Below are 23,215 nucleotides of genomic sequence, written 5' to 3'. Positions count from 1 at the left end.
CTGGGCTGGGAGCCCCCCTGTCACACTCCTGAGGGTTTGCTGCTTTAGGGAGGATCTTTTTTCCATGGAAAAATGGCAGAGCTGCTGCCAGAGCACCAGGAAGGTCAGGTGGGAGCATCTCTGTCCTCCTCCATGGGAGGAGGGGATCCATCCCCAGGCCCCTTCCCTGTGCAGGGACAGGGTGTGCTGGGGGCTGTACATGGCTGGAAAACATGGATTAAAGTAGTATTTGTGTCCCTGGAGGATCTTCCCTACACGGAGGAGCAGAGAGGCCTTCCTGGCTCCTGCAGTGTCTCCCAGCTCTTTGCTGGTCCCAGACACACAATCCTGGTCTGCTTTGGCCCTGCCCAGCGTGTGGGGGTTGGGTTAATGGGCTTTAGGAGCTGCTGGGAGCTGAGGATCCAAGAGGGCCAAACTGGAGAAGGTGTAAGGGTGGCATCAGAGGCAATGGGCACAGAGGGTAAAATAGAATCACAGAATCTTTGGGGCTGGAAAAGCCCTCTGAGACCATCGAGTCCAACCGTCCCCCAGCACTGCCAAGGCCACCACTGACCCACGTCCCCAAGGGCCACATCCACAGGGCTTTTAAATCCCCCCAGGGATGGGCACTCCAACCCTGCCCTGGGCAGCTGTGCCAGGGCTGGACAGTCCTTTCCATGAAGGAATTTTCCCAATATCCAACCTGACCCTCCTCTGGCACAGCTGGAGGCCATTCCCTCTCCTCCTGACCCTTGTTCTCTGGGAGCAGAGCCCGACCCCCCCCGGCTCCCCCCTCCTGTCAGGGGGTTGCAGAGCCAGAAGGTCCCCCCTGAGCCTCCTTTGCTCCAGGCTGAGCCCCCCCAGCTCCCTCAGCCCCTCCTGCTGCTCCAGCCCCTTCCCAGCTCTGTTCCCTTCCCTGCACACACTGCAGCACCTGAGCATCCTCCATCTCATCAGGTCCTCACTCCCTGCTTTTGATTCCTCCTCATGCCCTGTATGTGTTGGACCCCCCCTTCAAAGCCATCCCTAACTCTCACTCTTGGTTGGGATGCACTCACTGGAAGATGTTCCAGCAGAGTCTGCTGGGTGTCCCTCACCATTGCCCTGTGGGAGTCATGTTTCCCCACTCCCTGGCTCCCAAGTATTTAGGAGTATGTATTTTTCCAGCTTCCAAGAGGTTTTGTGGTCTTGAATGAGGTGCTTAGTGACCCCCATTTGGATTGAAGTCCCAGTGCTGTGCCTTTGCTGGGCCTGTTGCAGTTTTGCTCCTGCAAATCCTCTGTGGTCTGTCCTCGAATGAGGAACCCTGGGCAGACTCTTTCTCCCTTTCTCTGTGTGGGTATTTCCTGACCTTCAGGGTGTTTTCCCAGCCTTAGCAAAGCCAAATAATTTTTTCCCTGGCTGAGCTGATACAAAGGCTGGAATAAGGTCAGGATCCCCAGTGCTGAGGCGTTTGGCCGGGCTCCAAGTGAAGACCTCCAGGCAGAGGCTTGTGGCTCTTCCACCTTTCTGGATGAGTGAATCCCTCATCCTGAGCAATAAGGATAAATATTTCTACTGCTCTCTCCTCCAGCCCTCCATGGATAATCTTCAGCTGTAACTGCAGGACTTGGTGTGTCATGTGCAAAGGTTGGTCAAAGGATGATCTTGGAGGATTTTTCTGACTTTCACGTGATGCGGAGCAGCTTTCCTGGGGACCATCCACCACCAGATGGGGAAGGAAGGGATGTCAGCCCCCAGACAAGCTTGTCCTGTACTGTGTCACAGGGACCAGCAGGAATGTTCCTGTTGCACTGGTTGTCCTGGTGGAGAGCTGGTGGAGGTGCTGTGGTGGGAGCAGGGCTCCTCCCCTTGGGGCTGCTGGACCCAAACGATGCAGAGCTGAGGCTGCTGCTGGAGGAGACAGAAGGGTTTGTGTTTCTATGGATTTGGGATTTGGCCAGTTTTCCCTCGAGCTCCTAGGAAAATGATGGAAACCCATCTTCAGAGCTGGTGTCGGTGCTCCACCTTGGGGGGATGGCAGGAGGAGCTTTGGGTGCTCTGTGGGATCATTTCTGCTGATTTAACTGTAGCTGTGACATTGAATTTCCTTCTTCCTGTGCTTTGATTTGAGATAATTACAGCAAATTACGTTGCTTGAGATATTTTATAGATATTTTTATATAAGTATATTTATTTATATTATGAATTGATCCTCGGCACAGGGGCTGTTAGTATGGAGGAAGAGCCTGTTCTGGGGATCTCCTGCACCCTCAGCAAGGGGCTGACACCCCATTCCTCCACACCCTGGAAGTGTCCAAGGCCACGTTGGATGGGACTTGGAGCAACCTGGTCTGGTGGAAGGTGTCCCTGCCCATGGCAGGGGTTGGAATGGGATGAGCTTTAATGTCCCTTCCAGCCCAAACCACTCCATGATTCTGTGATTCTATCTGCCCAGGCAGGAGGAGGAAGGTGGGATCCTGCTGCCTACCCTACCAGGATCCTGACATGCCCACAGCAGTAGCTTTGGGGCAGCAGGAGCTCGTGGGGATGTTCAGCTCAGCCCACTCAACTGGAACGAGCAGTGTCGTGGCTGCCAGGGGCTGACCCAGGTTCCTTCCCCCCTTTTCCTGGGCTTTGAAGCATTTATATAATTCTGTACAGTGATAAAAAATTGGGACACACTGTGTTCCTGCCTCGAGCTGAGCACTCGGGCAGGGCTTGTTCCCACAGCCTCAATCAATGGGCAGGAAATAATGTCCTGGCAAGGGAGGGAGCCCATCCATGCCCATGCTGTGCCATCCCTGTGTCAGAGTGTTTTAATGATGGGCACTGACCAGGCTCTCCAGGGCAGTGGGCACAGCCCCAAGGCTGCCAGAGCTCCTGGAGGGTTTGGACAATGCTCTGAGGGACAGGGTGGGATTGTTGGGGTGTCTGTGCAGGGCCAGGGGTTGGACTGGATGATCCTTGTGGGTCCGTTCCAGCTCAGGATATTCTGTGATTCTGTGAAAAATCCCTGGTCATGGATTGCACCTGGACAAAGTGATCCAGGCTTTGCTCCAGAAAGTACAGAGCACCAAGAGCCCACAGGAGCCAGGACTTTGGGGAGGCATTTTGTGTAAGGCCAGAGGAAAAGGTTCTTCCCCTAGAGGCTGGTTGGACACTGACCAGGCTCCCCAGGGCAGTGGGCACAGCCCCAAGGCTGCCAGAGCTCCAGGAGGGTTTGGATGATGCTCTGGGGCACAGGGGGTGACTCTTGGGGATGGGCCTGTGCAGGGCCAGGAGTTGGACTGGATGATCCTTGTGGGTCCCTTCCAGCTCAGCACATCCTGTGCTGGGTTGACCACAACAACCCCATGCAGCGCTACAGGCTGGGGACAGAGTGGCTGGAGAGCAGCCAGACAGGAAGGGACCTGGGAGTTTGGATTGACAGGAAGCTGAACATGAGCCAGCAGTGTGCCCAGGTGGCCAAGAAGGCCAATGGATCCTGGCCTGTATCAGGAACAGTGTGGCCAGCAGGTCCAAGGAAGTGATTCTTCCCCTGTATTCAGCACTGGTGAGGCCTCACCTCGAGTGCTGTGTCCAGTTCTGGGCCCCTCAGTTCAGGAAGGACATTGAGGGGCTGGAGCAGGTCCAGGGAAGAGCAACAAGGCTGGGGAAGGGACTGGAGCACAAGTGCTGTGAGGAGAGGCTGAGGGAGCTGGGAGGCTCAGCCTGGAGAAGAGGAGGCTCAGGGGAGACCTCCTCACTCTCTACAACTCCCTGACAGGAGGGGGGAGCCAGCTGGGGGTTGGTCTTTTTTCCCAGGCAACCATCAGCAAGACAAGAGGGCTGGGTCTTCAGCTGTGCCAGGGGAGGTTTAGGTTGGAGATTAGAAAGAATTTCTTTCCAGAGAGGGTGCTCAGCCATTGGAATGGGCTGCCCAGGGAAGTGGTGGATTCTCCATACCTGGAGGTGTTTAAGGACAGACTGGATGTGGCATCAGTGCCACGGGCTGGGAACCACAGCAGGGTTGGATCGAGGGTTGGACTTGATGATCTCAGAGGTCCCTTCCAACCCAGCTGATTCTATGATTCTGTGATTCTATGATTCTGTGATTCTGTGATTCTATGATTCTGTGAACCTCTGCCTGGGACTGCCCTGGAAAGCCCCAGGGACACAGCTTGGAGCAACAGGAGCAGCCCTGTGTCCCCCTCCCAGTGAGGAGGCTCTGCAGGGTGTGGTGTGTCCTTGGATGCACCAGCTCAGGACAGGTACAAAGACAGTATTCAAAGCCCAGGGAATGTGTACACTTTGCCAGGGACCCAGTGCCTTTGTGTGCCCTGGGATGAAAGGCACCATGGGAATACTTGGAACGTTTGAAGCAGAAAGTGAACCTTGGGGAGGTTTTGGTTACTGTCTGTATTGGTGGAAAAGTGGCTTTGGTTTTCTTACCAGATCTTTTGGAGTTGGCCTGTACAAGGTTCCCATGGTGTGAGCCTGTGCCATGGCTGTGGGGCCTCTGTGCACCCTCCTGGGATGGAGCCCTTTGAATTCTGCCTGTTCCCATTCCCCTTCCCCTGCCTGTCACTTCCACCTGTGCTGGACACTTCCCTGGTGCCGTTCCCAAAACGCTGGTCCTGTCCCTGGGAGTGGGGCTGTTCCCCCTGTCCAAGCTCAGCAGCTCCCCAGGCTGTCAGTGGGAGCTGGTCCTGCTCCCAACACCTCAGCTGGCAGCTCGCCTTCCTCGGGAAGCTCTTGGCTGCTTCCCCTGGGTGCTCTGATTGTCCTTTGTCCTTGGTGGCCGCTTTCTCTCCTGGCTCCAACAGCTGCTTCTCATGCTTGTCAGAGCTCTGAGCTGTGGATGCTCCGGGCTGGATTGCATATGGACCAAATGGTGACATTGGGAAATGCTGCCCTGGTGCTTCATGAGCTGCTCATGGTTTACTCCGTGCTCTGTTCCCTCTGTTTTTCGTAGAATCCCAGAATCCCAGAATGGTTTGGGTTGGAAAGGACCTTAAAGCTCATCTTGTTCCACCCCTTGCCATGAGCAGGGACACATTCCACTGTCCCAGGTTGCTCCAAGCCCTGTTCAACTTGGCCTTGGACACTTCCAGGGATGGGGCAGCCACAGCTTCTCTGGGCAGTTTTCTTCTCCCTTTCTTGTCCTTGGGCAGCAGGGTCGATCCTGCTGTGGAGGATTAGCCTTGTCCCTGGGCTGGGCCTCCCTATCCCATCACATCTGTTCTGATACCACGAGCCCTGGTACAGCTCTGCTCCTGCTTCCTCTCCAGGTTAATGGTCCTGTTACATTATTCAGATCACTCCAGCTCTTGCCTTTGGAACACAGGAATGGAGGGATCTCTTCCTCTCCTTTCCTTAGCTGTGATTCAGCCTGAGTGATGCCTGAACATCCCTCTCAGTATCCACAGCATTTCCAAAGCTCTTATCAATGAGTCAGGAATAGAAACCAAACACCCACCTACCAGAGAATCACGGGTTTCCTCCTTTCCTTGTAGCCCAGAAAGGGGATGTGCTGCCCCTCCTGGGGAGCCATTCCTGAGCTCCGTGCTTGGCTGACTCAGGGAATTTCCTCACCCCCCCTGGCACCCCCAGACCTGGCAGAGAAGGTGCAGCCATGTTTTGCTGTTCCTTTCTCTCCAAAATCCAGAAACAGATGATGGAGGGAGGAGACAGGAAGGGGCTGCTCCCCTCTCCGCTGCCTTAATGGGTTTTGGGAGCGCCTGGAGAACCCTTGGCTAAACTTTGAGCATAAGGATGGGGCACAAACCCTGTGCAGCACCTGCTCCACTCTCACTCTCTGTGTTTGCTTTGGATGGTTCTGTGTGCCCAGGGGAGCTCTGGAGCGATCAGAAATGCCGTGTTCCACCCACTGTGTAGGTTTGGGTTTGTTTCCTGGTTTTAAGTCACCCCAGTGTTCTGGAGTTGCAGGAATAACCATTTGTGCTGTAGCTGAGATGCTGATTGTGGAGTTTTCTGTCCTCTGAGGACGTGGTGGTGGTTTTGGGTAACAGCTGTAACTCTCCTTGGTGTCTTTGTGGTCTTTCCCTTGGGTGAAACTCTTTACCCTGCCCAGAGCAGAGCTTGCAGAGCCCTCGTGGGGTTTGCTCCCAGTGCAGGGTAGATCCATTCTGGTGTGCACGGAAAAGAGAGTTTTGGTGTGTGGTGGCACCAGCACGTGCCACCCCCATCACTCAAACCTGATCCAGATCCTGGTGGCAGCCACAGGACCCCACTGATGCCTCCTGGGGCCCTGTGTGATGTCCCACGTTGCTCCCCCACACCAGCTCTGCTCCAGGGGGCTGTGGTGGCCCCGGCCCCGGCAGAGGTGCAGGGGAGAAGGAGGAGGCAGGAGGTCCCTGGGAGGAGGCAGGAGGTCCCTGGGAGGAGGCAGGAGGTCCCTGCCCGTGTCGATGACGGGTTAGCTCGGTCCAGGGGTAACCATGGAAACTATTTTTTCCCCATCCCTCCCTTCGCAGATGACTCGGGTGACGAGGAGCCCGCCTCGCAGTCAGACAAGAGCGAGCTGCACGGCCCCCTGAAGACCCTGTCGAGTAAACTGGAGGACCTGAGCACCTGCAATGACCTGATCGCCAAGCACGGCGCGGCCCTGCAGCGCTCCCTCAGCGAGCTGGAGAACCTGCGCCTGCCGGCCGAGAGCGGGGAGAAGATCAAGGCGGTGAACGAGCGCGCCACGCTCTTCCGCATCACCTCCAATGCTATGATCAACGTGAGTGCTCTCCTCCTCCTCCCCTCCTCCTCCTCCCCTCCTCCCTCCTCCTCCTCCTCCTCCTCCTCCATCCCTGTTTCTCCCCGTGTTTCTGTTCTGTGGGTCAGTTTGTGTTACCGCGGGGCTCGGGCACGGCCGGGGCTCGGTGCCGGCTCAGGGATGGGAAGTTGGGAAGATGCAGCTGGGAAGTGGGCACGGACACATGGAGCACTCCCCAGGAAACACAGGTCTGCTATGTCCTTACACCGTGCTCTCTGGGGGGGCTGCTCCAAAGAGGTCATTTTGGATGTAAAGCTGGGAAATGCAGAGGCTGGGAATGCTGAGGGACTTTCTGCTGTTCCGGGGGGGAATTTCAGACTGGCACAGCAGTTGTTGCCTGCTGCAGATTGAGACCCACATCCCACATCACTCACATCCTCATTGCTTCCATGAGGCTGCTCGTGTTCCACACGGCCACAGGATTTAACCCCCTCAGGGTCTCGTGCCGGCTGTGCTCTCCCAGCCGGGTTGTTGGAGGTTGGGAAGCGTGTTCTGGCACTGCCTCTGCTCCCTGCCCTGTGCAGCCTCACGGTGCTTTCTGCATGGTTTTTGGAGACAGCTTGTATTTGGGGTGTGGACCTGTCTCCATTGCAGTGACACAGCCCTTCCTGGGTAGCCTGGTTTTCCCTGGGGAGCTCTGGAAGACTGCAACACTGAATAAAATATTCAAAGGAATGAATAAAAAACCAATCCCAAAGCTTTGCAGACTTGGAATAATGTATGAAGGCAGAGCTCAGGGAATTGTGAATGGAGCAAGTGCTGTGGCTGTGCTGTCCCAGCCCTGAGCAGAAGGAGGTCGGGTGATGTTTGATGTGGGCTTAAAAAATAACAGTAATCCCCAGCGGAGCTGGAGGGCACTTGGAGCCCCGTGGTTTCAGCATCCTCCCCATTCCCACTTGCAGGATTTTGTAGCTGTGGGAGCAAAGGGTTTCCTGAGGCAGTGTCTTGTGTTTCAGAGCAGTTTGAGGGTGCCACAAACGGAGAGTTTGTGGAAGTTTTTGGGGTTGGCAGCGTGGTGGGAGGTGCCGACAGACCCTAGGTGCTGTCAGGAGGCAGAACTGCGATGGAATGTGGGCAGGGAATTGTGGAGAGAGGATTTCTCCAGCAGCCTTTGGGAAGGGATGAGCAGAGCAAGATTTGCTGTGTCCAGCCCAGAGAGGAGGAGGAGGAAGAGGAGGAGGTTGTGGTGGTTGCGACATGATAAATGCTTGGAGGAGGCTTGTCTGGAGGGTGGGAACTAGCAGAGAAACAGCAGAAACGTGGGTTGTCCAAAATTCCAAGCAGGTAAGAGGGGCTGGGGGGTGGCAGGGCATGTTCTCACGTGGATCCATTTCCAAAAGCATCCTTTGGTACTTCAGCTCATGGCTGGGCGTCCTGAGGAGATGCCTGAGGGAAAGGCTGAGCTGTGGAAGAAGCAAGACTGGAAGGAGCAGTGGCAGCTCCGGGGGGTGGTTGTTGCTCTCCCAGCTCTCTGTTGTTTTGGGAGGAGGTGCTGGAGCTGTGGGCAGGGGGGACACAGACCCCCAGGAAGCAGCAATGCTTTTGTGAGGTGGATTAGAGAGGCAGGAGGGGGGCGAGCAGGACAGGGGGTGGGACCAGCCTGACCCCCCCATCAGGGTGGGCTGGTGCTCCCGGCCACGCTGTCACCTTTTCCATGGATCCCGTTCTGTGCCTTGATTTATCCTTTTAGTGTGGGTTGGTGCCTTCTGGAGCTGCCAGGGAGTACCTCGTGGGGTGGGGGGAGCTCTGTGCAGTGCAAAGGTCCTGAAATCTTCTGTATTGAACATGAAACTTGGCTCCAGGAAAGCACATGGAGAGCCTGGTGAAAATACCCCGTGCTCCTGCCCAGCTCCATCCCCCCAGGCTTCTTAGGAGCACGTTATCCCATGGGAGCACAGGGTGCTTTTGACAGGCCAGTAGTTCCTTCCAGGAGCAATTAAACTGTCCTTGCTCACCAGGTTTTCCCCAGAGAGATCCCAGCCAGCAGCTGGTGCTGGCACGTGGATGCTCCGTGTCCACGCTCTGCCCCGGCTGCAGCACCAAACCTCATGGATCCATCTCAGGGAAGTGGATGGGGATCCGTGAGGTTTGGTGCTGAGGCTGTGAGTGGAAGGGATGGGTTCTCTGGAGAAGGAATGGGTGCTCCAAGGAAGGGATAGGTGCTCTGGTGAAGGTATGGGTGCTCTGGAGAAGACATGGATGTTCTGGAGAAGGGGTGAGTACTCCTGGGAAGAGATGGATGCTCCTGGGAAGAGATGCATGCTCCAGAGAAGGGATGGGTGCTCAGGGAGGAAAGGGCGGGTGCTCCGGTGAAGAAATGAGTGCTCCTGGGGAAGGAATGGATGCTCCTGGGAAGAAGGGATGTGGAATGCTTCTGGGGAAGGAATAGTTGCAGCAGGGAAGGGATGAGTGCTCCAGGGAAGAAAGGATAGGTACTCCTGGGAAGAGATAGATGCTCCAGGGAAGGGATGGGTGCTCGGGGAAGAAAGGGATGAGTGCTCTGGTGAAGGAATGGGTGCTCCTGGGAAGGGATAGGTGCTCCTGGGAGGGAGGGATGGGTGCCCTGGTGAAGGAATGGGTGCTCCAGGGAAGGGATAGGTGCTCCTGGGAGGGAGGGATGGGTGCCCTGGTGAAGGAATGGGTGCTCCAGGGAAGGGATAGGTGCTCCTGGGAGGGAGGGATGTGTGCTCCGGGGCTGGCATGTGCAGTTTCCGTCCAGCCGCCTCTGATCCGATTATGTAAATGTCCTGGAGCCGCAGGGAACGCAGCGAGCAGGAGGAAATAAATAAATATATCTGGAAATGCAAGAGCTCTGCTGCGAAGGTGACCCCTCTGTGTGCTCTGGGAGCTGCCACAGCCCGCTCCTGGTGCTTCTCCTTACGGAGCTTGGGAGCATCCCCTGGGCAGGCGATGCTGGGAGGATGGAGGAAGGTTTGGGCAGAGGCAGAGCGGGATGTGCCGGACCCTCGTGTTCCAGGTGAGCATTTCAAACCCGCTCTTGCAGGGCTGAAATTTAAGGCCAGAGCTCCACGAGCCACTCGCTGGCTCTGCTCCCATCCCTGCTTGGAATCTCACCGGGAACAGTCCAGGCACCCCGGGACCAAGGAGCCCCGTGTCAGCAGGGCTGGGAGCAGACATGGAAAGACAAGTCACGATGTGCCACGGGGGAGGAGTGGGGCGTGTGTGAAAATAGGAAGCAACAAATTAAGGGGATAATGAGAGGCCCGGAGCCAGAGCCGGAGCGCGGTGCTGAGTTGAGTGCACTTGTCCAAGGAGCAGGGAAAGCTCCCTCTCATAATTCAGCAGCAGGCAAGAGGGATGTGTGGATGCACTGAGGAAGCCAGTTTGGGCGTCGGGAAGAGCTCACAGGGCTGTGGGTGGTGCTGGAAATAGGTTTTTAATGGGAATGGGGAAGCTACGGCGGAGCTCGGAGGCGGCTGAACTGCGAGTATGTGACTGCTGTGCTCTGCTGCTGGCTGGGTTTGTGCTTCCTCGAGGAATGTGAGCGTGGAGAGCAGAATGGTTGGGCTTACCTGTGTCATCCCTGGGTTAGTTTATGTTTTCCTTGAGGTTTTGGAGGATCAGAGGTAGAGGAAGGCACCACCAGGCCCAGACAAGGAGGGGTGAGAGGTGGCCGGGGCAGGGGTGCTGTGCTGGGTGGGAGGTGTTGCTCTGTCAGGATTTGGGGAGGAGGGGCCCTCGAGCTGCCTGGAGCAGGCAGTCCTGGGGATATGAAGGACTCACCTGCCCTTGGGAGGCACTGGTGGCCACCCCAGTCTGTCCTGCCCGGGATACCAGCACCCCTTTGAGGCAGACTGATCCCCTTCCCAGGTTCTCCTTTCCCATGGGAATGAACCTGTCTGGAGCACCAGCACCTGAGACACCAGCACAGAGCACCCTTCAGCCTCCAAACCTGCTGGGAGGGCTTTTGAGTGTCCTTTCCACAGGGCTGGAACCAGAGTGAAACAGAGAACAGCATGTGCTGCTCCTCCTCTGGGGAGGGGCCACGGGCTGTGGGTTTAAGCCTCTCTGGGTCATCCAGCAGCATCCCAGAGGCTGCATCCTCCAACCCCAGCAGGATTTCTCCCTGTGGATCCCTCCAGGGCTGTGCTCTGGCTCAGCAGCAGTTATGGGTGGTCCTGTGCCACGTGCCAGTGCTCCAAGGAGCTGCCAACCTCTCCCTGCAGCCAGGCTGGGCTCCTGGAGACTTTGAGTGGCATCTGCCCTGTGGAGTCGGTTTATTTGGAGTGTCTGCGCTGGAGCTGCCTGTGCACAAGATGTGTTCCTCAGAGCTGCTCCTCTGCCTCCTTATATCCCATCTTCTCTGCTGTTCTGTGGAGCACTGAGCCCCCTCTGCCCACTGGGAATGTTGCTGTGATTAATCCGTACTCCCCAATTTGTTCATATCAAACCAGATGATGCTGAGCACCTGCTCTGAGCTGCCTCAGGTTCCCAGCACAGCCTCCAGCCTGGTGTGTGAGTTCTGATGGTTTATAAGCCCCGTGTGTTTCCGTGTCTGCTTTGGAAAACTGCTTAAAGCTGGGAGGGAACGGATCTGGGATCTCCTGCCCAGGGTTACTGTGGGACCGGGGTGATGCACACGTGGCTGTGTCCCGGTGCAGAGCCGGTTCCCGGCATGGATGGAATGTGATGCCATCCCTCGGGGTCCCCAAACCCATCATGGCACAGGCAGGACGATGGACCTGATCTCCTCCACCCCCACAGCGCTCCAGGGAGGGAGCAGCATCCTGCTGGGCTGCTCCCAGCTCACCCCAGGACGGCCAGTGGGCTGGAGGAGCTCTCTGCCCTGTGCATCCTTATAACCAGGGGTTAATTCCAGCACTGCGGCGCGAGCAAACTCCATCCTTCACCCCTGGATTTGCCTCCTTAGGGCAGGGATTGCCCCCAGCCACCCTCGGGCAGCTGCTGTGCTGCCCAGAATCAGAGCTGCCCCACGCAGGGGCCGGGCTTGTCCCCCGTGCCCGGTGCAGGGGATGGCGCGGGAGGAGCTGGTCCCGCCTGGCACAGCCTGTGTTAATTATCCGGGCTGCGCTAACGACACGTGCACTAATCAGCGCGTTGCAAACCATGTCACCGACCCAGAAAAGCCCCGGCCCTGGGATTAAATCCCTGTCCCAGCCCTAATCCCCCTTGGATGAGAGCGCTGGAGCCAGGGCTCCGTGTGTCCTGCGTGTTCCTGCCGTGGATGTGCTGCGCTGACCAGGGAATAACTGGTGGGTGCTTTGCTGCTACTGGGGGGATGGGGGGAGGGTGACAGGTGTCACCCCGGGGTCTGTCCCTGCCTGGGTGGGACCAGGGCAGTAGGGACACAGAAACGAGCCCAGTCCCTGCTCTTGGAGCTGTTGTGCCTTTCCCTGGAGCATCCTGGATTGCTTTTAGAATTTAGAGGTGTGTGAGTATCTCTGGTCGGATATATTCAGACAGGCAGTGCCTTCCTCCCACTCCCCTCCTCCTCCTCCTCCTCATTCCCCGTGGTTGCTGAGTCCTCCCAGCTGGGTCATTGCAGGCTCTGGGTGCTCAGGGCCTTGTGTGTGCCCTCTGTGGGGCCTCTGTGCTGAATGGGGCTTTTGGCTGCTGCTGCTGCTCACTGTGCCTTGGGGCTTCTCACCTTTCCTCCCCCTTCTCCTTCTCCTTGTGTCCATCTGACCCTTGGGAGACTTGGGACTGTCCTGGGGCTCCCTTGGAACCTCATGTGAGAAGATGGGGGGCAGGTTTGTCCCCAGCACTGGATGGTGCCTCTCCCAGCTCTGCTCTCCTGGTTTTTTTTAGCTGAGAGCGATAACTTTTCCATTGTGGCTTCAGAGGAGAGTTGGGAGTGTTTTCCCAGGCTGCTGGGTCAGCAGGGCTGTGTGTTGGTGGGCTCAGCGTGGGCATTGCACTGTCAGCAGTGCCTCGTGTTGATCAGCAGCTCTGCTGAGCCAGGAGACAGCCCAGCTGAGCATTACCAGCCCAGGTGAGCCCTGCCCATTCCTCCCTCCTGGGATCCTCATCCCTGCCTGGAGCTTGTTGACTCCTTAGGGCAGGATGGGGCCATGGAGAGGTGGGTTAATCCCTCTGGGGTGCTGCCCCTGGTGTCACAAGGATTGTATTCACCTCTTCCCTGGGTTGATGTTTCACTTCAGCTCCTTCCTCCAGTGCCTGTTGAAGGAGAAGGCACTGGAATGGCAGCACTGCTCTTCCCTGGATTTACCCAGGAAGAAGTTATGGCACTGGGAGATGAGCAGGATCGAGGGGGGCTGCTGCCAGGTGAGCTCCTCTTGCAGCTGCCTGTACTGTGGGGAGGTTTGCAGAGGCCTCACACGAGGCTGAGACCGAGGTAGGATCCGAGGCAGCTCCCTCCAGATCCCAGGGTCGGAGGTGCCCGCGGGCAGTGCCAGCTGCTCCTGCCGCCGAGCGCTCGGACAGATGCTCCTCCAGCCTGGAATCTGCTCCATCAGGGGATGAGGGAGGCGCTGGGATCAGGGCTCCGGGTGCCTGGAAGCGAAGCCCTGCTGCTCTCCTTGGGGTGGAGCTGCTCTGCAGACCCTGGGAGGGTCCCCCCACTCCTGGGATGGGTTTGGGGGTTTGGACAAGTGAAGAGGAGGGAAAAATCTGCAGCAGCTGCCTGGAGGTACCTCCCTGTGGAGGAAAAGCCGGTGCTAGGAGCTTCCCAGGAAGAGGAGTTTTGGCAGAGGTGGCAGTGGAGAGGCCCCACTGCTGTCCAGGCAATGTGAGCTTCAACAGGACAAGCCTGAGATGTGCTCGTGGCCAGAGGAGAGCAGGGAAGCCCTGCAAGGGCACAGTTGCAGTTGCCACGCTGCAGCAGGAGGGCCCAGCACAGTCTCAGTCCCCAGTGTATCTTCTGTACTGGTCCCAGCATGTCCTTGTCACACTCGGTGTCCCTGCACACCCTCTGGCACGGCCAGCAGAGGCCTCTGGGTGCTGCTCAGTGAGGGTGGAAGGGTCGGTACTCACAGCACTCCGGAGTATCCAGCAAATTCCTTAGTTGTTTTTCCAGCAAAAAACAGACTCTGATCCTTTCCCTGCCCCAGCTCCAGGCTGGCATCACCTTGGTCACAGCCCGTGGGCAGCGTTGGCTCATTCCGTGTCCCAGAGCCACACTGAACATGTCCTGTTGTGCCGAGCACGCGGTGACCCCGGACTCCATGGAGGCTGCTTGGGGTTGGGATTAGAGGCTCTTAGCACAGCCAGGCAGTGGATTTGCCACTGCTTCCCACTAATCCTGCCTTTATTGCATGGGGTGGATTACACAGTGCTGGAGGCGGGGTCTGGGTGCTGTGCCAGCCCTGTCCGGCTCCTGCTTTGGGATGAGCTCCTGCTTTGGGATGAGCTAGACTCCAAGGAAGCCCTGGGCAGGGGGCTTTGGCTGGGTCAGTGGTGCTGAGCCAGCCTCGTGGTGGGGAACACCACGTGGTGTTTAGGCACATGGCCCAAAATAACAGGGTAAGGTGGTGAAATGCCCAGAGGGGCAACCAGGAGACCAGATCCGGCTTCCAGAGAAGTGTGGATGTCTCCATCTCAGACATCTTCATCTTGGATATCTCTGATTCTCTGATCTCTGCTCTCTGTGACCAGGGACAGGACCCAGGGAATGTCTGGAGCTGTGTCAGGGTAGGCTCAGGTTGGATCTCAGCAAAAGGTTCTTCCCCAGAGGGTGGTTGGGCACTGCCCAGGCTCCCCAGGGCAGTGGGCACAGCCCCAAGGCTGCCAGAGCTCCAGGAGGGTTTGGACAACGCTCTGAGGGACAGGATGTGGTGTCTGTGCAGGGCCAGGGGTTGGACTGGATGATCCTTGTGGGTCCCTTCCAACTCAGCACATTCTGTGACTCTCAGGGAACTCCCAGTCGCCCAAGGGAAGCAGGCACTTCTAGGGCACAAGGTACCACCTGGAATGGGACAGTCAGGGATTTTGGGAGCACCTTGTTCAAGTGCTGGGGGTCTGGCCGAGCATCTGACAGTGACACACTGGCACTGAGCAAGGTGGGCTGGAGCCTCTGCTCTGTTGTCTTGTTGGGGCACTAGGGGTTTTTTCCATGTCTCTGCATTTATGTAGTACCCATTTTCCCTGGATGCAAATGAAGTGGGATGATTTCCAGTGTTGAAGCTGCACTTGCTGCCCTCACAGGTTTTTATGCAAGGTCACCTTGGTTTTTTGGGGTGTCATGACGTGGTGAGGCTCAGCCCAGCTCTCCCCACCAGCCCTGCCTGGGGAGAAGCAGTTCCCAGTGTCCCTGAATGTGCTTCAGACATCCAGGCTTCAGAGCCTGGATGCTCCTGAGCTGGCTGAGGGTCACTCCAAGGATTTGGGACAGATTTGCTGTTATTTAAGCAGTCTGTGTTGATGTTCTCCTAGTGGTGACCAGCAGCCTGGCCTTGGGCTGTGGGGACCATGGCTGTGGAGCAGATGACCGCGCTCCAAACCACGTCTCCTTGCCATCTGACTGTCTGTGCGGGATGATTTCGGATTCAAGCTGGCTCCATCCTTGTATTTCCCTTTTTTTTCACTGCTCAGAGTATTTTTGGGGGGGGAGGAAGGACAATTAACCCTCTCTGGGTGCAAACGCTCTGTGATTCTCACCAAACAGCTCCTGCTCCATCCCTGGAATTGTCAAGGCCAGGTTGGATAAACTTGGAGCAACTTGGTCTAATGGAAGGTGTCCCTGCCCATGGCAGGAGGTGGAATGGGATGAGCTTTAAGGTCCCTTCCCACCTTTCCATAGTTCTGTGATTCTCTCATTTTTATGGCTGACACAGTGTGAGTGTTGGGATCTAAACAGAGGCTCCAAAATCGCCCTTCCCTCGGGAGGCTGTTCTGCAGCAGCAGCAGCCAGCTGTGTCCCAGGGTTTGATGACTCCAGGAAGGAAGGGAGCACTTATCTCCAGGCAGCAGGCACAGCACCACGCTCTGTCCCTGATGAGTGGAGCGAAGCTGCTGCTGGATAATTCACTGATGAACAAGAGATGATTGAACGCATCTGGCATCGCCTCCTCCCGTGTCACTCCTGGGCAATGAAGTGCTCCTTGTCCCAAGGTTGAGGAGCAGAAGATGTTGCTTCCACAGCAGCAGGCACTTCCCTGGTAGGGTTATTCCTCCCTAAAGGTTAGATCTGCGGGGCTGTTCCTCTGGGATGCTGGGGGCAGGTGAGATTGCCCTCGGAATCCATCGGCGTTGCATCGGAGGTGGTGAAACAATCAGCCTTGTTGGGGCTGTCCCAGAGGTTTTCGTTCCTGTGGTTCAACCCCCGGGCAGAAATCCTTCCCTGTGAGGGTGGGGAGGCCCTGGCCCAGGTTGCCCAGAGAAGCTGTGGCTGCCCCTGAATCCCTGGAAGTGTCCAAGGCCAGGTTGGATGGGACTTGGAGCAACCTGGGCTATGTCCCTGTGCATGGCAGGGGGTGGAATAAGCTGAGCTTTAAGGTCCCTTCCTACCCAAACCATTCCATGATTTTATGATGTCTGGCAGGCCTCGCTGTGATCATTTGCCCTTTCAAGCTAATTAACCTCATCTCTTTGTGCCTTACATCTGATTTTGACTGTTGGCTGCATGAGGAGGCAGATCCCCCGGGTGTGTGACACCACCACCTCAGCAGGACAGTGGTGACCTCCTGTTCATTTTCCTCTGCATAAATAATCCCCAGGCTGTTAAGGACATTCCCATTAGCCTGCAACAAGCTGTGAAATTGGGTCTATTTGCCGTGACAAATAAGTGAAAGGTGCTAAATGTGCCCCTGGTGGCAGCAGCTCCTGGGCACGGAACAGACCACGGAGCTGTTGGCACCGTCTCTCACCTCCTGCTCCCCAGCAGGGTCTTGATGGCACCTTTTCTCTTACTCCATGGGAATTTGCAGGAACCTTGATGATATTTTTCCATGAAAACATGCTCTTTTTGCCACCTTGGCTGTGCCTCCTTGTCTTGGCAGTGATTTACAGCTCCACTGTTCAGTGCTGGATTAGGACCTGCCACAAGAGCTTGGTCCAGCCACAGAGAGGAGGAGAAACCACCTCTGTCCCTCCTGCTACCTGGCTGCAGGGAACACTGGGATTCCCTGGGACCTGGGACAGCAGATGGATGGAGCTTGCTCTTATCTCTGGTCACTGGTGACCTACCAACTTGACCACTGTTCTCCAACCCTGACTGTGCTGTGATGATGCTGAAACGGAGCAGCCTTTGGGACTTTGGGATTTCATCCAGCTCTGGCCCTGGGGCAAATCCAAGTCTTGTTGTGTCACCTCCGTCATCCCCTCCTGTGAAGGAGAAAACCAATCTCCTGGTGGAATGAGGTGCATGTGGGGATGGGCACAACATCCTCTGCCCGTCCCTCCTCTCCGCTCACTGGAGGGCTGGTCCTGGGAGAGCTCTGGGGAGGGCAGGACCTACCCAGGCTGTACCTTCAGGTGCACGTGGCCTCGACATCCCAGCCCTGCAGCTTGTCAGGGAATCACTTTTCCTGTGCCTTCATCCTGCAGCTGGGCACTGCCCTGTCCTTTGGAAGAGGTTCCTCAAGGAGCCTCTTCCCAGTGTCCTGTGTCCCTGTGCCAGCCTGGCATGGATTTGTGTCTGTGTCTTACAACCCTGAGCAGCTTCCGCTGGAACTAAATTTAGCCACGACTCTGAGAATTTTATAAGCTGGATTTCAAGGTGTTGCTCCTGCTCAGTGGCTGGGATGGTTTGTACCTTTGGAACAGGGAGCCGGGGGGATTAATGATGGGAATGAGGGATGAGCTGGGATACTCCTGTCTGAGCTACTCATCCCCGAGCTCTGCAGCCCCAGGGAGCTCATGGGCTGGTGCTACCCCTGCTCCACACCAGGCTCTGGGGTTTGTCTGGGCTCAGGATTGAGTCAGTTGGCAGAGACTGTGAGAAGATACCTCCTGAGCCCTGTTTGGTGCTGCCCCCACCTCTGGTGAACATCGCTGTGGAATTCTGTGCTGTCTGGCTCTAGGGGGTACAAATCCAAATTAATAACATTAATTTGCTTGGCTGCTGCTGGCAGAGGTGCGCTGGGCTTGGGGGATCCCTCTTGCAGGATGTTCTCCTGCTGCCACCCTTGGCATCACTTGTCTCCCAAGGAGCAAATGTGATCCTTGCCTGGGTTGATCTGGATCCTTTGATCTGGATTTGGATCAAACCAGCGTCTGAATTGCAGAGGAAGAGGCTGCAGAGAGAGGGCCTGACAGTCTTTCAAAAACAGAATAAACCCTGTACATACCCCAGCTGGTTCCTAAATCCACATAGACACAAGTTGTGGGATGCTGTGTGGGACATGCATCGTCCTGACCTGCTCTGTGGAGGTACTGTAGCCTCCGGTGGGATCTGGGCCCAGTAATCTTCCCAAAACATCCCCATGCTCTGCAATGCTGACAAACATGCTCCATCACTTGGATTTTTTACATGGCTGTAAATGAAGCCTGTCAGTGCAGTTTTCCCTTTGGGATACACCATGGATCCTCTGTGAAGCTTAGACGCCTTGGGACGGGACAGTCTGAGGGGTGACCTGCTGTGATTTTTCATTAGGGCATTGATTCCCATCAGTTTATGGAACAATTTCTCCTCTCCAGCTCCCAGCCCACTCCCGTGGCTCCTCTGTAATTACCTCCTTTCCCCCTAATTCCCCAGTACACCTTCCAAGCCGTGGTTAATTGCAGTAGGATAATTACAGGTCATCTCCCAGCGCATCGTTTTAAAGCGCTCAGCCCCTGAGCTGGAGGCAATTCCCACCCTCTGTGCCAAAATGGGCATTCCTGTGCCCTCTGCCTGCGGAGAGGGACCTTTGGAGCACATAATGAGCTTTGCTGGGCTGGGAACATCACAGTCACTATCCCATTACTTGCCCTTGTTGGATCCTCTTAGCGCAGCACGTTGGTGGGATGGAAGAAGGAGCGGCCAGCTCAGGGTTTGAACTGCCAGAGGCTGCAGTGTGAGGCACCAGGGCAGGGCCCCCGTGGGCTTTGGGGCCAGGGGTGGCTGCCAACGGGACTTCTTGAGGTGGGGAGAGGAGCTGAGTTGTTTCCAGAGAGTGAGGTGAAAACTCGGTGCGAAGCATCCTGAGAATGTGGGGTCTGGTCTGGCCCTCTGAGACCATCGAGTCCAACCAGCACTGCCAGGGCCACCACTGACCATGTCCCCAAGTACCACATCTGCATGGCTTTGAAATCCCTTCAGCATTTAAACTCCACCCCTTCCCTGGGCAGCTGTGCCAGGGCTGGACAACCCTTTCCAGGAAGGAATTTTCCCAATATCCAACCTGACCCTCCCCTGGCACAGCTGGAGGCCGTTCCCTCTCCTCCTGTCCCTTGTTCCCTGGGAGCAGAGCCCGACCCCCCCCCGGCTCCCCCCTCCTGTCAGGGGGTTGCAGAGCCAGAAGGTCCCCCCTGAGCCTCCTTTGCTCCAGGCTGAGCACCCCCAGCTCCCTCAGCCCCTCCTGCTGCTCCAGCCCCTTCCCAGCTCCGTTCCCTTCTCTGCACATGCTCCAGCCCCTCAGTGTCTCTTGTCTGAGGGGTCCAGAACTGCCCCCACTGTTGAACACATGTGGGATGGGAGCACAGCAAGGAGTTTTTGGGGACAGGACCCTGCCCCCTCTGTGCCTGCAATTGGAGAAGCAGCAAAGGGAGGATGGAGGGAACGGAGACGTAGGGTCAGGTCCTTCCAGGTTACAGGTGTATCTGAAGCAAAACCTCACAAATGTGATGGGTTATACTGATTTGATTTTATTTTTTCAAAGAACAGACTCAAACTCACTGTGTTAGTTGTTTGTTTATCTGATCTGAGTTTGGTTCCTGCCTCTTCCCATGACCTGGGGCAGGTCCTGGGGCTCCTTGAGGTGAGCTGGGGACAGTGCTGAGCTCCCATGGGGGAAATGGCAACGTTCAGGATGTCACCGAAGCCACATGTGCCCACCCCCTGCATTCTTCTTTCTGGTGGTGAGATATTCATTCCCTCTGCTTTGTGCTTCTTCCCCTAAAGCATGAAAACCTAATGCTTTGTCAACATAATTTCTGATGTTATCAGTGCAAAAACTTCTTTCCCTGGATGAGACTCAAATCTTGCTCCTATCCAAAGGAAAGGTTTGATGAAGAACTGATGATTTGGAGCTTTTCTTGGACAAGTCGTGGTAAAATCAGGTCAGGTCATGGAAGCTGAAGCCCTGAACCTGTTGCTTGATGAGGAGATGCCTTGACACTCAGGTGCCACCTGCAGCCCAAATTCAGAGTAACCTGCCAAGAGCTGAATAAATCATATGTGGAATCTAAATAACTGGAAACAGAAGATAGCTGAGTCCTGGGGATGGCTGGAAGTCTGTCAGGCATCCCAAAGTCTCTGGTTTTAGCCCTTTTGAGTAGTTTTGAGTTTTTCAGCCAGCATTTATCCAGAGGACCTACCTTGGTATGCTGATGAGTTGGAGGCAGCTGCAGCTCAAGCACAGTTAATTTGCCTGCAAGCAAAATAATTTCTCTGCCTCCAAACTCCTGGAGAATTTCCCTAAAAATCATATTTTAAATGTAGAGAAGGAGTTTAGTGTGTCCTACCTTGCAGAGATTTGGGGGAGGGAGGAGGAGCAGCCCTGCCTCTGTGCTCAGCTGCACATGGGGCGGATGGCAAAGGAAGAGGGACTCGGGGTTCCATCCAGGATGGAAAGTAACCTAAAAATAGAGCTGTGGGGGCCGGCTCTGTCCTGTCAGACCATTGTCTGGGATAAAGCAGTGTGGGACAGCCAGCAGCATTCCAGCCCTGGGTGGACATCCTGCTCCAGGAAATCTCCTGCTGGGAGTCTGGCGCTCCCGGGGCTGGGTGATGGTGTCCCAACTGTCCCCTGCCTGGTGCTTTGTGTCTTGGAGCATCCCCTGAGCCCTCCTTCCCTGTGCACACTGTGTCTGTGGGTGTCCCCATGGCTGGGGGGTCCCCAGAGCCCGTTGGGGAGGGGATGGAGGCCTTTGGCCATGGTGGATGTGTTGCAGGGGCCAGGCCAGGCCCTGTGCTGTGTCCTGGGCTGTGCAGCTCCAGGGAGGAGTTGGGCATCCTCCCTCTCTGCCTTCTTGGAGCACAGTGGTTGCTGGCTCCCAGCTGGAGCAGCCCCAGAGCAGCTGTGGCTGCCCCATCCCAAGGCCAGGTTGGGCAACCTGATCTACTGGAAGGTGTCCCTGCCCATGGCATGGGGATGGAATGAGGTGATCTTTAAAGTCCCCTCTAACCCAGATCATGATTCTATGATCCTCTCCTTTCCATGGCTGTCACCCCAGGGACCACTGTCCCATCCAGCTTCTCCTCATTTGCTGGATTGGGGATGGATGTGGCTGCTTGAGGTCTCAAGGCTTGGCTGAGATTTGTGAGAGCCCAGCCTGGGCTCCTGGGGACCATAGCGCGGTCAGGGATGGGGACAGGGACAGGCTGCCACGGGGATGGGACACCACGGAGTCTCCATGGACTCAGGGCAGTTGTCCGTGTTGCCGCCATCGCCTTGGAGGTGGTCCAGGTTTGGATGGTTGGAGTTGAGCTGTTCTGGGCCCCGTGGATTTGGGAATTGTGCAGAGGAGGAGGGGTTATCGTGGAACCAGCTCTGGGGTCACTGTGTGACACCTCCCAGCACCCAGGGCTGTGCCGGGGGCTGACCCGTCCCTTTGTCCCTTCGTCCCCAGGCCTGCCGCGATTTCCTGGACTTAGCCGAGAGCCACAGCCGGAAATGGCAGCGGCTGCTGCAGCATGAGCGGGAGCAGCGGATCCGGCTGGAGGAGACCATCGAGCAGTTAGCCAAGCAGCACAACAGCTTGGAGCGCGCCTGCCGCGGTGCCCCAGGCCTGGCCGCGCCCACCACCAGCATCTCCAGCACCGCCAAGGGTGAGCGCCGGGCAGGGAGGGACCCCGGGCCGGGAGGGACCGCGGGATTCCCGCTGGGCTGCTCCCAGCGAGCCCAAGGCTCTGTATCCCCGTGGTGCTTTTCTAAACGGATCCCATTAGGCCATAATTATTCCTAATCGTCCTTGCTCGGGGACTTGGATGTCCCCAAGATACAGATGCGGGAGAGGGCTGTGTCCCCAGCTCACTCACGCTGTTCCAGACTATTTTGGGAGCTTTGGCCCTCACCGGTGGGCACATTTCTGGGTGCTGGAGGGCAGCCACGGTGCCCTGGCACTGCCAAGTTGACTGCGTGGGGTGGCAGTGGAGCAGCCAGGGGCTTGTTTGCAGTAAGATCCAACAGCTTTGCAGATTCCTGCCAAATGCCCTTCCCCGAGGGAAGCATTAGTTACAGCTACACAAACTGCAAATAGTGCCATGTCTTATTTTTAAAGGATATGAGAGCCAAGAGAGAGAGCAGCAGCAGCTGGGGGTGAGGGTGGTGCCGGGCGCTGTCCTCACTCCTCTGTGGCCTCAAGTTGTGCCAGGGGAGCTCCAGGTTGGACATTAGGGAACACTTCCATAGAAAGGGTTATCAGGCATTGGAACAGGCTGCCCAGAGCAGTGGAGTCCCCGTCCCTGGAGGGATTTCAAAGCCATGTGGATGTGAAACTTGGGAACACGGTCAGTGGTGACCTTGGCAGTGCTGGGGGATGGTTGGACTCAATGGTCTCAGGGGGTTTTCCAGCCTGAACGATTCTGTGGCACAGCTGAGGAGGGCAGGGTGGAAATGGCTGCAGGGACAGGCACAAACCCTGCTGAGGTGGTGACCCTGCTCCTCCGGAGAGTGCTGGAGTGATGTGGGAAAGGAGTTGCTGAATCCCTCGGGCGGGGCAGGAGCAGGGGAGCTGCAGGGACTCCACCAGTGTCTGCTCCCGATGTCGCAGCCATCGATCTCTCCCACCGCAGCAGAGAAATGTTTACAAATGCAGGGCTGGAAAACCCAAGGGCTGGGAAATCTCCCCAAGCATCACCTGAAACACGTGACTGTTTTTTCCTGCTCTGATCCCAGCCGGATTTCCCGGCGGACGGGGCGGTGCTGGAGCGGAGCCGCATCTGACGCGGTTGGGTGTGCGAGTCACGCCCTGTGTCAGCCCCGGGCAGCCCGGGGGCATTTCTGGGGGTGCTCCCGAGCATGGCAGGGGAGCCCTGTGTGCCTGGGTTGGGGAGCAGGGCACATCCTTGCTTTTAGGAGCTGGAAATTGGTATGGAATCCTCCCATTGTGGAGTGGGATGGAGAGGAGGGGGCCAGGCTCTAACGGGAGCCGGTGTGGAGGGGACACGGGGGGAAGGGGGGCTCTGGGGACAGACCCTGCTCGGTGGCTTCTGAAGGGGAGCAGCAGCACCTGAGTGTCTCACAGCCCGTGTGCCCACAGGGAGTGTGCAGCCTGCAAAGGGAGAGGCCAGTGATGAAGATGAGGAGACGGAGTATTTTGATGCCATGGAGGATGCACCAGCTTTTATCACTGTAACTGCCGACCCCAAACACCACAGGTATGAGCCCCCAGCCCTGCTGGGAGCGCTGGGAGAGCGGGGAGGGCAGGTTTGCCTGGCATCTGGCTCAGGCCCGAGGGCAGCAT

At 56.7% G+C, this 23,215-nt stretch overlaps 1 protein-coding gene across 1 annotated transcript in view; it reads left to right on the top strand.

The window, feature by feature from the left end:
* Positions 1 to 23,215, top strand: part of OSBP2 (oxysterol binding protein 2) — a 102,448-nt gene that overhangs the window by 65,452 nt on the left and 13,781 nt on the right. Inside the window, 3 exon segments of the mRNA XM_027665513.1 lie at positions 6,438 to 6,688; positions 21,380 to 21,578; positions 23,012 to 23,129. Coding sequence (XP_027521314.1) covers positions 6,438 to 6,688; positions 21,380 to 21,578; positions 23,012 to 23,129 — 568 coding nt within the window.

This window comes from Corapipo altera, unplaced genomic scaffold, assembly GCF_003945725.1.
Source record: "Corapipo altera isolate COAL_440 unplaced genomic scaffold, ASM394572v1 151, whole genome shotgun sequence".
Classification (NCBI taxonomy): Eukaryota; Metazoa; Chordata; class Aves; order Passeriformes; family Pipridae; genus Corapipo; species Corapipo altera.
Note: the sequence above shows the minus strand (reverse complement) of the source record. Positions and strands in the feature narration are given on the sequence as shown.